Below are 12,727 nucleotides of genomic sequence, written 5' to 3' on the forward strand. Positions count from 1 at the left end.
CAAGAACAGATAGACATAACAATTAAATTAAAACAGCTGATGTAACTACCTGAAGGGCAAGTCCCTACTGCCCCTTTTAAAACAGTTTAAAGCCACATCTGATCACAGCCTACTATTTCTGGATGTGTAACTGAGCATTATTCACTTTTTTAGAGGTTGGAAAGAGCTGCATTTTCTGCTGACTGTCCCTTGCTTGTACTTGAACTGTGAAAAACGTATCTGTAACAGGGTGGTCTGTCCACTTAAGGGCAGTAAGCTGTGGGGCGTTCTGATAACCAGGGAGTGCTCCCCAGTGGAGAGAAATGGGAGAAGGCAAACAGTGAGGGAACAGTTTGCAAGGAGAAAGGAAGCTGGCTGCAGCAGCAGTGGTGGTAGACTGGGGGGGCTGGGGTGCAGTGCAAGGCAGGTTGCGGGGCCACCCCTCCCTCCTGCAAGGCTGTTCCAGGGCCAGTGCGTGGCAGGGGTGCTGGATGTGGTGCTGCAGTGGCGGGGCATGGCGGTGGTGCTGGAGCAGTGGAGCCGCATTTAGGGGGGCTAAGCCCTGTTAGCCATGGCCTTCCGCCGCCTATGGGCTGCAGGTTGAACAGCCAGGCTGCTATGCTGGGGCCATAGCAGAAGGGGCTCCTAGTGTCCAGACAGGACAGAAGGGTTATGCTTTGTTTTACGTTTAAAGACTGTTTTTTACTTTAGAAGACTAGCTAAGGAACTCCTCAGACAGCAGACTCGGCTGCAGAAGCCAGGATTAATCAACACACTTACAATGCCACCAATTACGTTAATAACTGATTATCACAGTGTTTTATGTCAGCATCATTGACTTCAAGACAACTCCGAAACATACATTTTTCTGAAATGAACCTGCTCTCTGCAAAGCACAGTTAAAAGAGATTGAATATTTCACTTCTATGTTGCATGCAAGTCCTCTTGCAGCTCTGTGTATTGAAAGCACCTTTGGACAAACTTTTCTGTTCACCATCTGCTGAAGGCAAATGCATATCTCAGACATGCTTTGAACAGACATAAAAGGTGCAAGCCAATGAAAATGAATCCTAAACTACACATACAACTGGTATAAGCATCTGGACATACACAATCAGAATCCCCCCTCACAACAAAGGCCATTTTCTGAATATCTGCCCCTCTAAAAGATGTTTTCTCTATCAAAATAAAAAGTTAAGTTACATGGAGATTTGAAAAAGAACTCCTTCACACAATTTCCCTTTGACTTATACCTGTAGAAGAATAGATCATAGAATCATAGAAGTAGGGTCGGAAGGGACCTTGTAGATCTTCAAGCCTGACCCCACCTCCTGGGCAGGAGAAAAAGACTGGACTCATATGAGTCCAGCCAGGTAGTCATCAAGCCTCTTCTTAAAGATCCCCAGGGTAGGAGCCAGCACCACTTCCCTAGGAAGTTGGTTCCAGCTCCTAGCCGCCCTGTGAAGTAGTTCTTGCGGATGTCTAATCTAAATCTACTCTCTAATAACTTGGGTCCATTGTTCCTTGTTATGCCAGGGGGCGCTAGGGGAAACAGTGTCTCCCCTAAACCCTTCTGGTCCCCCCTAGTGAGTTTATAGATAGTCACCAGGTCCCCCCTCAGCCTTCTCTTCTGAAGGCTGAACAGGTTTAGGTCCCGCAGTCTTTCATTGTAGGGTCTGCCCTGTTGTCCCCGGATCATGCAGGTGGCCCTCCTCTGGACCCTCTCAATGTTGTCCACATCCCTCCTGAAATGGGGCGCACAGAACTGGACGCAGTACTCCAGCTGTGGCCTGACCAGCATCACATAGAGGGGGAGGATCACCTCCCTGGCTCTACTTGAGATGCACCTGTGGATGCACGACAAGGTCCGGTTAGCCCTGCCAACCGAGACCTCGCATTGTTGGCCCATGTTCATCTTGGAGTCAATTATGACTCCAAGATCCCTTTCCGCCTCCATGCTCTCTAGAAGGGAGTTTCCCATTCTGTAAGTGTGCTGCTGGTTTCTACTGCCTAAGTGCAGCACCCTGCACTTGTCAGTATTGAAACGCATCCTGTTTATGTCGGCCCAATCCTAATGATAGATCATTAGGAATCCTCTCAGAAATGGGGTGTAGAACATGGGTCTGATAGCACTAATAATTCTAGTTATCTGTTGTACTTCAGACAACTCTTATAAAACAAACTGCAACAGTCAATGTTATCCATATAGATAAGCATCATCACTATGGAGGACAAAGGCAAATGAACAAGTTAAGATGAAAGTCTTACCTACATAAGACGGAAGAAATGGTTGATAAGAGGACCATCTGTCTGTCCCCAACATACCACTGGGCAGATTCTCAATTTATGTAAATCATCTATTCTCTCCAATGCAGCTATGGCAGGGGTGGGCCATTATTTTGGCTGGAGGGCCACTTATCCAGTTTTGGCAAGCTGTCAAGGGCTGTGTGGGTAGCCCTGCCCATTGACAGGTGCCCCACCCCATGGTTACAATCTTGGGACCAATGTCCCAGGGCCAGCACCGGTGGAGCCCAAAGCAGGGTGCAGGCTGGCAAGGGTCTGTGGAGCTGGGCTGGGCTGCACCAGCAGGAAGACGGGGAGCTGGCCTGACTCCATAGAGTCCCTGACGGCCAGGAGGACCCTGTACTTCTGCTGCCCTGCTCTGGGACTTGCTGGCGCTTGCCCCGGGAGACACTGGTGAGGGCCCTGTGCTCCTGCTGGCTCTCTGCCTGCTCACTCCCAGTGCCCCCCCAGCCCCGTGGTACAGGCAGGTGGCACTGCACAACCCTGACCCCCTGCTTGCTGGCAGGGAAGGAGCTGCTGCTGAGCATGGGGAAAAGCAACCCCTCCCCTGCCCCATAGCTGGCGCTCCCTGCTGCAAACACTTGCAGCCCATATGTGAGCAGCCACAGTGCGGGGCACTGGCCACAGTGTGGGCAAGGGGCCGCTTTTCCCCGTGCTCAGCACCAGCTTGTAACCTGCCCCTGCTGCCAGCCTGGGCCCTGCGTGGTTCCAGGCTTGCCCGCTGGGGCTGTGCCATGACAGCAGCAACTGCATTTGCTGCTGCTACCTGCCTGGAGCTCGTGTGCTGGGTAGCACAGAGGAGGTGGTGGCAAACACTGCCCAGCGCAGTAAGCTGGGAGGTGGGGCCTACAACTGCTGTTGCTGTGGCACAGCCCCGACGGGCGAGTCTAGAGCTGCACAGAGCCCAGGCTGACAGCGGAGGCAGGTTACAAGCTGGTGCTGAGCATGGGGAAAAGCGGCCCTTTCCTGCTCTGTGGCCGGCGTCCCACACTGCAGCAGCTCGCAGCCTATGTGGGGCTGCCTCTGCCTGCTCAGGACAGCCCTGCGCAGTCTGCAAACAGCTGCAGCAGGGAGCCCGGGCCATGGGGTGGGGGAGGGGCCGCTTTTCCCTGGGCTCCTTCCACGTGCTCCCTCCCCACAACCTTACCTGAGTTTCTGGTGCAGGGCAACCCCATGGTTCCAGGCCCCGGGGGGTGGGGCTAGGCAGGCTCTGATGTTGCAGGAGCCCACCAGGGCTTTTCCTGGGTCATACTGCCCCTGGCTCCTGTCACTTCTGATGGGAACCAAGGGCAGATAAATATTAATTTTCTAAATTTTTGAGGGGCCCCACAGGCTGTATAGAATGGCCTTGCAGGCCAGATCCAGCCTGTGGGACATATTTTTCCCACCCCTGAGCTATGGTAATATAAACCAGCCCCAGAATCTGGCTATTGATTTTCAGAATTCCGTGGTTTTGCTCAAATAAACCAAATGTTCTTGCCAATTCATCACACAAAAATATTATTTGCAATGTAAAATTAAAAATCTGACAGGATGCAACTTATTCATAATATTTGCCTTATTGTACCATCCCAGAATATTTAAGCAATTTTAATAGGTTCCTGGAAAGTACTTAAATTGATACAAATTAGTGTGAAATGCAATTATACAAATAGATTTTTCTCCAGCTGCCACTTGTCACAACAGGTAACTAAAAACATCCATGAATATACAGTAGGAACTGTGATTTCAGCTGATATGAATTAAATGGCTGAATGTATGCTTCCCCCCAACTCCCCAAAGGAAATATTGTTGAAAAAGGAGCTGTTCTATTGTAATGTACGAGTCCCACCCTAATAATGGGTAGAAAATAACATTTAATTTGAGCTGCTAGTGGTTATGCCATCTCTAACTCAATAAACATAGATAAAAATGCCCAGTCCTCAATACTTTTAGCTGTTACTAGGGGCACAATAGGGCATGGGACTGAGATGAAATTATATCTCATGACATTTTCAATTTTGATCCTATTCACAATGTATCATTTATAATTTTCAATTGCAGTGCTACTCCTCTTCTAAAATCTTTGTTTTTTTCAAGAGAATCTTTATAAGCCTCATCTGACTGACAATTCGTTTGGTTTTGATTTTCCAGTTTGGCAGCAGTCACAGTTTTCTTACCATCATGCAGTTTCTGGACTTTCTCCTCTAAGGCCTGCAATTCTTGTTCATGTTTCATTTTTTCCTCTCTTTCTCTGTTGCGTTCATGTTTCAGAAGCTCTGCTTGTTCTTTCCACTCTTTTATTTGTGTTTCCTGTTCCTGAAGTAAATTGATAGAAATTTGCTAGAAAATTAACAACTTGTTTTGCTTCTTTGACATAACTTTATGTTCATAGTTAAACATGATGTATGCAGACTCAGTGGAAAAACTTTAGTAAAATCACACCAGCTCAGGATCTGTCTATTATTAGGTGAAATATGGTCTTAAGTACCCGAGAGAAAATTAATAGACCACTGGTTTTATTCTGTATGACATCTTTCACAAAAACAGAACCCCTCTTTGCCACACACTTGAGTTTCCAGACCGAAGAGAGGATCTTATGGAGTAACTGGATCACAGAAGCACAGCTTTTGTGAGCAAGACTCACTTCACTAGAGCTCTTGCTCATTAAAGCTTATGTATCTCTGATTCAGTTAATCTATAAGATTCATCTCTACCCTGCCTTCTGCCTCACTTCAAACTACCATAACTAACTAACTCATTAGAGTTTAAAATTATTTAATGGGAATTGGATTAGGATGTAAAAGTCAATAGCTGTTTTTTCACTGACTTTAGGTATTGGATCAGGCCCTTAATTTCCTCTGTAACAAACAAGCAAGCAACCCCAGGGGACCAGGCCTACTCAACTCAAGTGACTGGCCTGGTAAAACTAGGGTTAGGCTATTTCAGTGTCATACAGCACAAGCACAACATTCAATAATACACAACAGAAGACGAATTAAACAGCAAGGGTATTAAAAAGGTAGTTTCAGTTATAATACTGGGTGAAAACATCAGTCAATGTGGCAGAATTGCAGAAGGGAAGGCACTCATCCTCACACATGCACACATACATGTACACAGAGCATCAATGACAAACTGAGTAAAAAGAAGTCATGCTCGGCCCAGACAACCAGCTTTTTGTTTTGAAGACACGGAAAAGAAATCTAGCAAATACCGTTTCCCTCAACAAATCATCAAACCGGCAGGATCACACTGCATATATTAACTGCACACATGATGATTATCTAACGTATTCTCTACTTCTCGTATATAAACAAGGGTCCATATTTGCCAAAGTCTCTGAGTACAGTTTGGCCTACTCCAAAACCCAAAATTCAAGTCACTGTCCACCCTTGCCTGGGAAATTTGGAAGAATCACAAATCCAGTTTCTAATTTTGCAGTTCATGCTTATTTTTTCTAGAATAAAGTCTCAGTCATTTGGTGAGCTCAGTCATTTGGTGTGCTTGTTGGGTAGAAACAATGAAAGAAAATGCAGCAAGGAGGAACTAAGGAAACAATTATGTTAAAATAATTTGGCTATAACATTTTTCATATTTTTGCTTAAAAAATGCAGAAACAAAGAACACTATCAGTTGTCTTTGAGCCCATGTTTAAAAGAGATTAGTAAAACATGTAAATAATAAAAATATGTCCCTGAAAAAGCAAAACTTTCACATATGATTAAAGCAACAATGCAGGCATATGAACAATATCACCACAACATACTGGGTGCATCTACCTTTTGGAAGTACTAAATGACAGCACAGTAACAGCCCATACTGTGCTGTGCTGGCGGCGCACAGTTACTTCTGGTACATTGCTGTAGCACAGCACTATACTGAGGAAGCGTGTTGCTACAGCGAGGCAGCAGTGGCATCATGGTTTTTGCCCATGAATGCTAGGTTGCTGTAGCATGTTGCTACCAAAACATAGTGTCACGTGTAGATGTGCCCAGCAATTGCCAGCTTCACAGGCAATCCCCACTTAGCGCTCTTAATTGGTTCCTGAACAACTATTAAATGAAATGAGCATTAAGTGAAACAAAAGCATCCGATGACCCAAGATGGCAACTGCAATTGTTTTTAATGACCCAAGATGGTGACTGCGAGCATTATAGTGAAACTTGCTAAGCGCTAAGTGAAATCAAGTATCAATTTCAAATGAGTGTTATAGCAAAATAGCGCTAAGTGAAGCAGTACCTGTATACAGAACCCCGTTCGTTCCATGTTTTGGTTTTATTAATCAAACCTCTTCCATGGAATTAATCCAAGCTGCCTTGGGGAGTCATATCTCCACCATCACCACTTCCTACCCTATGTTCTGCAGACTTATGTAATGGTCAGTCACAGATATAAGATTTGTGAGAGTGTGGAGACAAGGGTTTCCAATACAGACCTTCCTTGTGGAAAAGAATGACAGTGAATGTTGCTACCCTCAGAACAAAGAGCAACACTTTTGTTTTCCATTTTGCTTTCCAATAATTAGAAAAAAACAAACAAATGTGGCAAGGGAAAGAAATATGAGACTCTTTTGGATATTTCACTTTTAAGCAAAGTCTCATGTAGTCTGTGATTCTGCAGCTATGGAATCTGTAGCCTCTGTCCTTTAATATCCAATATATACCTCTTTTCAATTCCTCCGTGTAAATTATATCATGCATACACTTTCAAAATGTTTATATAATACAAGTGTAAGTTAATATAAGGGTGTTTGCCTACTACACTTGCAGCTTGCTTCAATTTTAGCCTTATGTCTCAAAAGAATTAAAATCAGTGAGTTACTTTGAAAAGAATAATAGGCAAAAAAAAATATGCCCAGGAGAAAGATAAAGGAAATTTATCTCAGGGTTTACACAAGGAGCTGGGAAGAATTATTGAAGTCCGTGACTGTGGAAGAAAGCAGGCAGTTAAAAAGAAATGATAATAAAGGCTCAACAAATACTGAAGAAAGCAGCTAATATTGCTTTACAATAGACTGGTGAATATATATATATATATATATAGAGGAAGAAACCAGAACAATCTGATACCAGTTTAAAACTACACAGAAAGATAATGGTAGGAAAGAAATAATCCGAGCTAATGATAGTCCACTGGAGAGAGTGAAACATCAAGTTTGATTGGGGGCACATCAAACGAGAATTTGATAGTTTGATAGTTTTCCTAAGAGATTAGGATAGCTTTTCTAAAAATGGAAATTGAACTCAGGAAGTTTAGCTTGGTAGCTGAATTATTTGGAACGAGCCCTTTATGATTATTGCAAAACTCACTATTCCGAGAAGCATCTCCTCTTCTCTCTGATACGCTGCATCATCCAAAGCACATTCCTCCGGTGGTGGAGGAAATTCTATTGGTGAGCAGTAGCCACTAGTCTGTACTCCTTTTGTAGTCCGTGCTCCTTTTTTGGTGCTTTGGCTGCCGGCTATATTGAGCATAAACAAAATCAGAGCAAGTTAATTCCATTTTTTTTCCATTTAAAATATCCCTAAATAAAGTGGGTCCGAGATTTTTTTTAAATAATATTTTTCTATCTTAGCAATTGTAATTGGTGAAATTGATGAATGAGTGTAATGGATGAAATCAGAGCTAATCATATGGTTATAAAATATGCTGCCAAATTTTATGGAGATTGCCCCAGATTCTGGAAAATATATGAAGAAATTTCTAATAAAGCAAATCCTCAAGTAAGAAAAATAAAGCCGGGTAGTAAATAATTTTATCTACTAAGTTATCTTAAAACCCCCCCCAAACCCTTAGAAACATCTGCCCCTCAATCAACCTAGAGATCTTCTCTATTCCCCCACTTTCAGATCCTCCTTCTAGAAGAGCAAAATGAGAAACCTAAATATTAGAGAATACACAACCATTTGAATCTTTTAAACTTGCAAATCTAGTCGTTACGGGACTACCAATGTATCTAACTAAACTGAAAACATAAAATAGTATGTTGTTTCTATTAAAATTATCAGCAGTTAAATTGTTAAAGTCTGAATGAAAAACGGCTTAAAATAGCCACAAAAAATTCTGCTTTCCTTGGTGAGTAATCTTGTTAATCCAGCGAGAAGGGTCTGGCCCTATATGTAGTAGTATTTCAGTCTGCAGTTTCTGGAAGATCCCACCAGCCTGGATAGTATTGGGAAGGTTACTTTGGTCATATGGACTACATGTGCATTTTCAATGAATAATTAAATTCTGGAGTATAAACAACTGAAATCAGATAAACCCTCAGAGGTCCACAGAATGACGTGGAAGCATGCAGGTGCATATCGCTAGTGCTCCTAGCTGCAAAAAAGATGCCAACTTGACAACTTGTTTAATTTAATAGGAAACTATTACTAAACAAAACTGTTCTTTTTTATGAGATCTTGGTATGGGATTGGGTTTAAGAGCTGAAAGCCTGAGCATTTCGTGGTGGGAATATAGTGACTTTGTTAAACTACTTTAGAAAAGCAAATAACCAAATAGGTACACTCAGTATTTTGCAACTAGTACCATAATTTAAGTGGTGTGAAGGCCTAAACATCCTGAATAGCTTGAACAATGCAATAGGGTGTTTTCAAAATAAATGTTAAATTTTCTACTTACATCCTTTTTTTCTGTGTGTAACATCTGTGTCTTTTTTGGGTGATGGCTTCACCATACGATTAGCATATATGTTTTTTGCTTCCAGTTCTCTTTCCTTTTCCTGAAAATTAATGAGGTAGAGACAGCAAAGTTGAATAGTAATGTTTTATTTAATAGCTGACAAGGTAAACTGTGAAAAAGCTAAGCAAATACAAAGGTTAAATGAATAAATTCATTCGTCAGTGGACACTGGATATGGTCACTGATTACTAAGCATTCTTTTTAAAGAGAATGCAATCTTGACTCCATAACTACATGGAGAACTAGTTACCCTTCCTTCTATAGTGCACAGATTTCCTCCTTTCAAAAATCATTCAACTGCCAAAACACTCAAAAATTTCATATTGTATTTCTGTAGACAGCCAAGATAAAACTGAAAGTAAGGTTTCATATCAGCCTTTATAGTTTAATTTGCCTAAATATGCATATACAAGCAGCTCATGTCAATTTTATGGATAACATTAAAGTTAAAAATATTTGCACTAGGTCATGGGGATACCCTGAGACTTGAGACCCATTGCAATACATATTTGTACCAGTATCAGAACTGGCTCTGTCTGTATTACTGAGAAAGAAAATATGACAGGACAGGGAAACAGCTAGTACAAGCACCATTACAGAAAGTACTTAAATACCTAACTTTCAGTATGTAAGCAGTGCCTCTGACTTTGATACTTAACTACCTTGTGGGATATGGGTCACAAAGAACACCTCTTAAGTAAGGTAAGGGCAAAAAATGCCTTCTTTTGCCATCAACCTATTTATAATGCAGTGATAAATTCTTCTCAGGAATATTGACCAAACAATATAAAAATGAATATTGTTCAATACTGGAATATTAATATTAAGCGTCTCTTAATATACAAACTTGAATTCGTTTTGGAATTCTGCTGATTATAGAAGTATTTTCAAAAGTATCTTGCTATACTTTAAAAGCAGGGATGGTAACCTGTGGCATGTGTCATAAATGGTCACAGGCAGCCTCTGTGTGTGGCAGATGGCAGATCAGAGAGAGGACAGCGGCAGATAGGGTAGGAAGCAGAAAGCAGAGCAGCAGATTGGGCAGGAAAAGAGGACAGGAGTGGCACTACATGGGGGTGTGAAGCTATATGAGGGTTGTGCCATGCCTGGAAAAAAGGTTGGCTTCCACTGCTTTAAAAACTGGTCAATTAGAACTTTTTTTTGTAAACAAAAAAAGGTTTTATTAATAGTGCCACTTTAAATTAATTAAAATGAAAGCTTCAAAAATCCAAGTTACTTTCCAAGACGCTAGCCACTTGGTATTTCTTACCAATTGGGCTAACAATAACAAAGCTAGTGTCACTTTTATATTTTGCATGGTATTTAGTTGTTTAAAAACAACTGCTCCCAATGGAACTCAGCTGAGCATTTTTTTACCTTATTTTTATAAAATATTTTGGCCCAAATGAAAATGTTCCATTTCTTTTAACAGCAAAACTTATTAAAACAGAATTAAACAATGTGTTGCTTTGTGATTTTTAAAACAATCATTTTCAGAGCCTAAGCGTGGAAAACACATCTAATGTAAAAAAGTAAATGCTCATGCAAAATAAGCAACTGTGCAAGCAGACTGTCAGTTTCTACATGTAATTAATTTATTTGCAAATTAACTGCACAGATTAGTCACCTAAACTCCATAAATGTAAACTGCATACATGTACAGATGTAATTTAACAAATCAAACCACTAATGACTGATTCAGGAATGACTGTGTACTTGACAGTCTGCTTTTTTTTTTACTTAATGTTAATAGTAAATAATAATGAAAAAGAACAGATGTGCCAAATATCGGACGTTCATTTTGTAAGGTACTATTAAGATTTCAAGTTTACTTTAAAGTATTCCTGTACATAAAAATGTCCTGAGGTAGTTACAATTCAGTTCCACATGATTTTTACCTTTAGCTTCTGATTTAATTGCCGAAGCTCTTCTAGGAGTACTCTGTTTTCTTCTTGGGCCTCATGTACTTTTTTTTTCTCAGTGTGTAACTGTCGTTGGAAACTGCCATTACTCAGTTCCAAGTTTTTCTCCAGATCCTGCCATTCATATAATAGAAAAATCATAGTAAAATTTGAAAAACAAGGTCATTGCAATCAAACTTAAAATAATATCTCAGTATTTTTCTATCAAATCTGGAGTCTACTCCTACTGCAATGCACAGCCCATTTCACTTTTTATCTACAGCAAGTTAAATCCTGATATTAACCTTGAGGACAGCCACATAGAGCTTTTAATCGTATCCAGTCATGCCTTGCTCAAGTGCTGAGGGAAGACTTGGAGAAGGCAATGAGCCTGTGTGTTACACAAATTGTCTATAGCTCAAAAGATGAGCAAGACCTTATAAGTGGGGGATAAGGCAAGATGCCATGTTTATTGATTACATAAAACAAAAACATACAAACACACTCATCATTCACACAGACAAACACACTCCATAGAGATGTTATAGTTACCAGCTTGCTTGCTCAATGTTGGCACTGGGTGGCCAGCCCAGGCTCCCTGAGGATGATGGGAGTGGGGATGAACAGATGCATCTGTGCTCCAGTGAAGGTTGCAGAGTGTGAATTCCCTGCTCTGGCATTGCTGAATTCCAGTTTATAGCGATTTCAAGTCTTTGTCCACAGTTGAGAAGTTGAGGTACTTTTTCATCTGCAGTCACATCCAGCTGTTGTTTTTCATCATCCTTTTCGTTATCTCAACTTGAGGTCACTCCTGTCGTAAAAGTCATTCTTCTTAGCCTTGAAACCTTGTGCAGGACATGCAGAATTCCTCTTTTATCCTGTTGCTTAGCCTATCTCCTCTATATCTGCTCACAGACTGGTTCTTCAGCCATCCATCTAACAGTTCATTGTCTGGTAACTTGCATATTCAGTGCCTTAGCAAACCTCCTCTTGCTTACACAGACACACTCTAGACATTCCATACACTCTTCATGCATTCAATCAATCATATTACTATCCTTAATATAAAGTTCATAGCTGGATTACATACATAAATTATTACACAGAATTTATTCATATATATACACACACACACAAACAAACCATATTACTGTCAATATAATGCTATTATTACTTGATTTAAACATAACCTATACTAATGCCAAGCCATTTAAGCTATCATGTTCTGGCCTTGTGTTGCATGTTGTTGTATATTGCTAGAATTAATCAGAAAGACTTTATCCATCACACATTACATGTGCAGTACCTTCCTGTTACTGTTGAGATTAGAAGTCTGGAGGACAGACCATATAAAGAGAGGTTGGAAGACATGGGACTGTTCAGCCTAAAAAAGGGAAGTCTTAGGGGGGGGCTTGGTGGCAGCCTGTAAGTATATGAGGTGAACATCAGGGGCTGAAATTTTGCAGGCAGTTTCATTTCAATGCTGTTTTGACTCGTTCTGAGCTCAAAACAGTGAAATGGAAATGAAACAGAGAGCTTCAAAACAGCCTTGAAATGAAACGAGGCAAGTCGAAACGTTTTGAGTTTCGAAGCTCAAGCTGGGCTTGCCTGCAGGGACACAGAAACTAAAGTAAGGGGGGGGGGGGAAGATGTGCTCTCATTATTGCTTGTGTAGCTGGCTAGTGACTGTCATCCTTTCCTGAGGTCCCTTCCAATTCCAGTGCTCTGGAGGAGGGATGGAGAAACTGCATACTGCATACAAAGCAGCATTGTTTGAACTGCCCCGCTTTCTGCCTTGGTGTCAGTTACTGAGCTGTGTGTTCCAGTTTTGCCTGTCAGCAGCTAGAGGTGCAGGGCCCCAGAACCCAGACTCCCCC

At 41.5% G+C, this 12,727-nt stretch overlaps 1 protein-coding gene across 3 annotated transcripts in view; it reads right to left on the reverse strand.

Annotated features, from left to right (window-relative positions):
• LCA5 (lebercilin LCA5) overlaps positions 1 to 12,727 on the reverse strand; it is a 34,653-nt gene that overhangs the window by 2,038 nt on the left and 19,888 nt on the right. For all 3 annotated transcript variants that reach the window (XM_090035312.1, XM_090035319.1, XM_090035328.1), the window contains 4 exons: positions 10,848 to 10,985; positions 8,890 to 8,989; positions 7,575 to 7,726; positions 4,443 to 4,581 (listed from right to left, as the gene is read on the reverse strand). In XM_090035312.1, the coding sequence (XP_089891438.1) occupies positions 4,443 to 4,581; positions 7,575 to 7,726; positions 8,890 to 8,989; positions 10,848 to 10,985 (529 nt within the window). The remainder of the gene's footprint in view (positions 1 to 4,442; positions 4,582 to 7,574; positions 7,727 to 8,889; positions 8,990 to 10,847; positions 10,986 to 12,727) is intronic.

Source organism: Crocodylus siamensis, chromosome 1, assembly GCF_052110815.1.
Source record: "Crocodylus siamensis isolate JL-2025a chromosome 1, ASM5211081v1, whole genome shotgun sequence".
In the NCBI taxonomy this organism is placed as follows: Eukaryota; Metazoa; Chordata; order Crocodylia; family Crocodylidae; genus Crocodylus; species Crocodylus siamensis.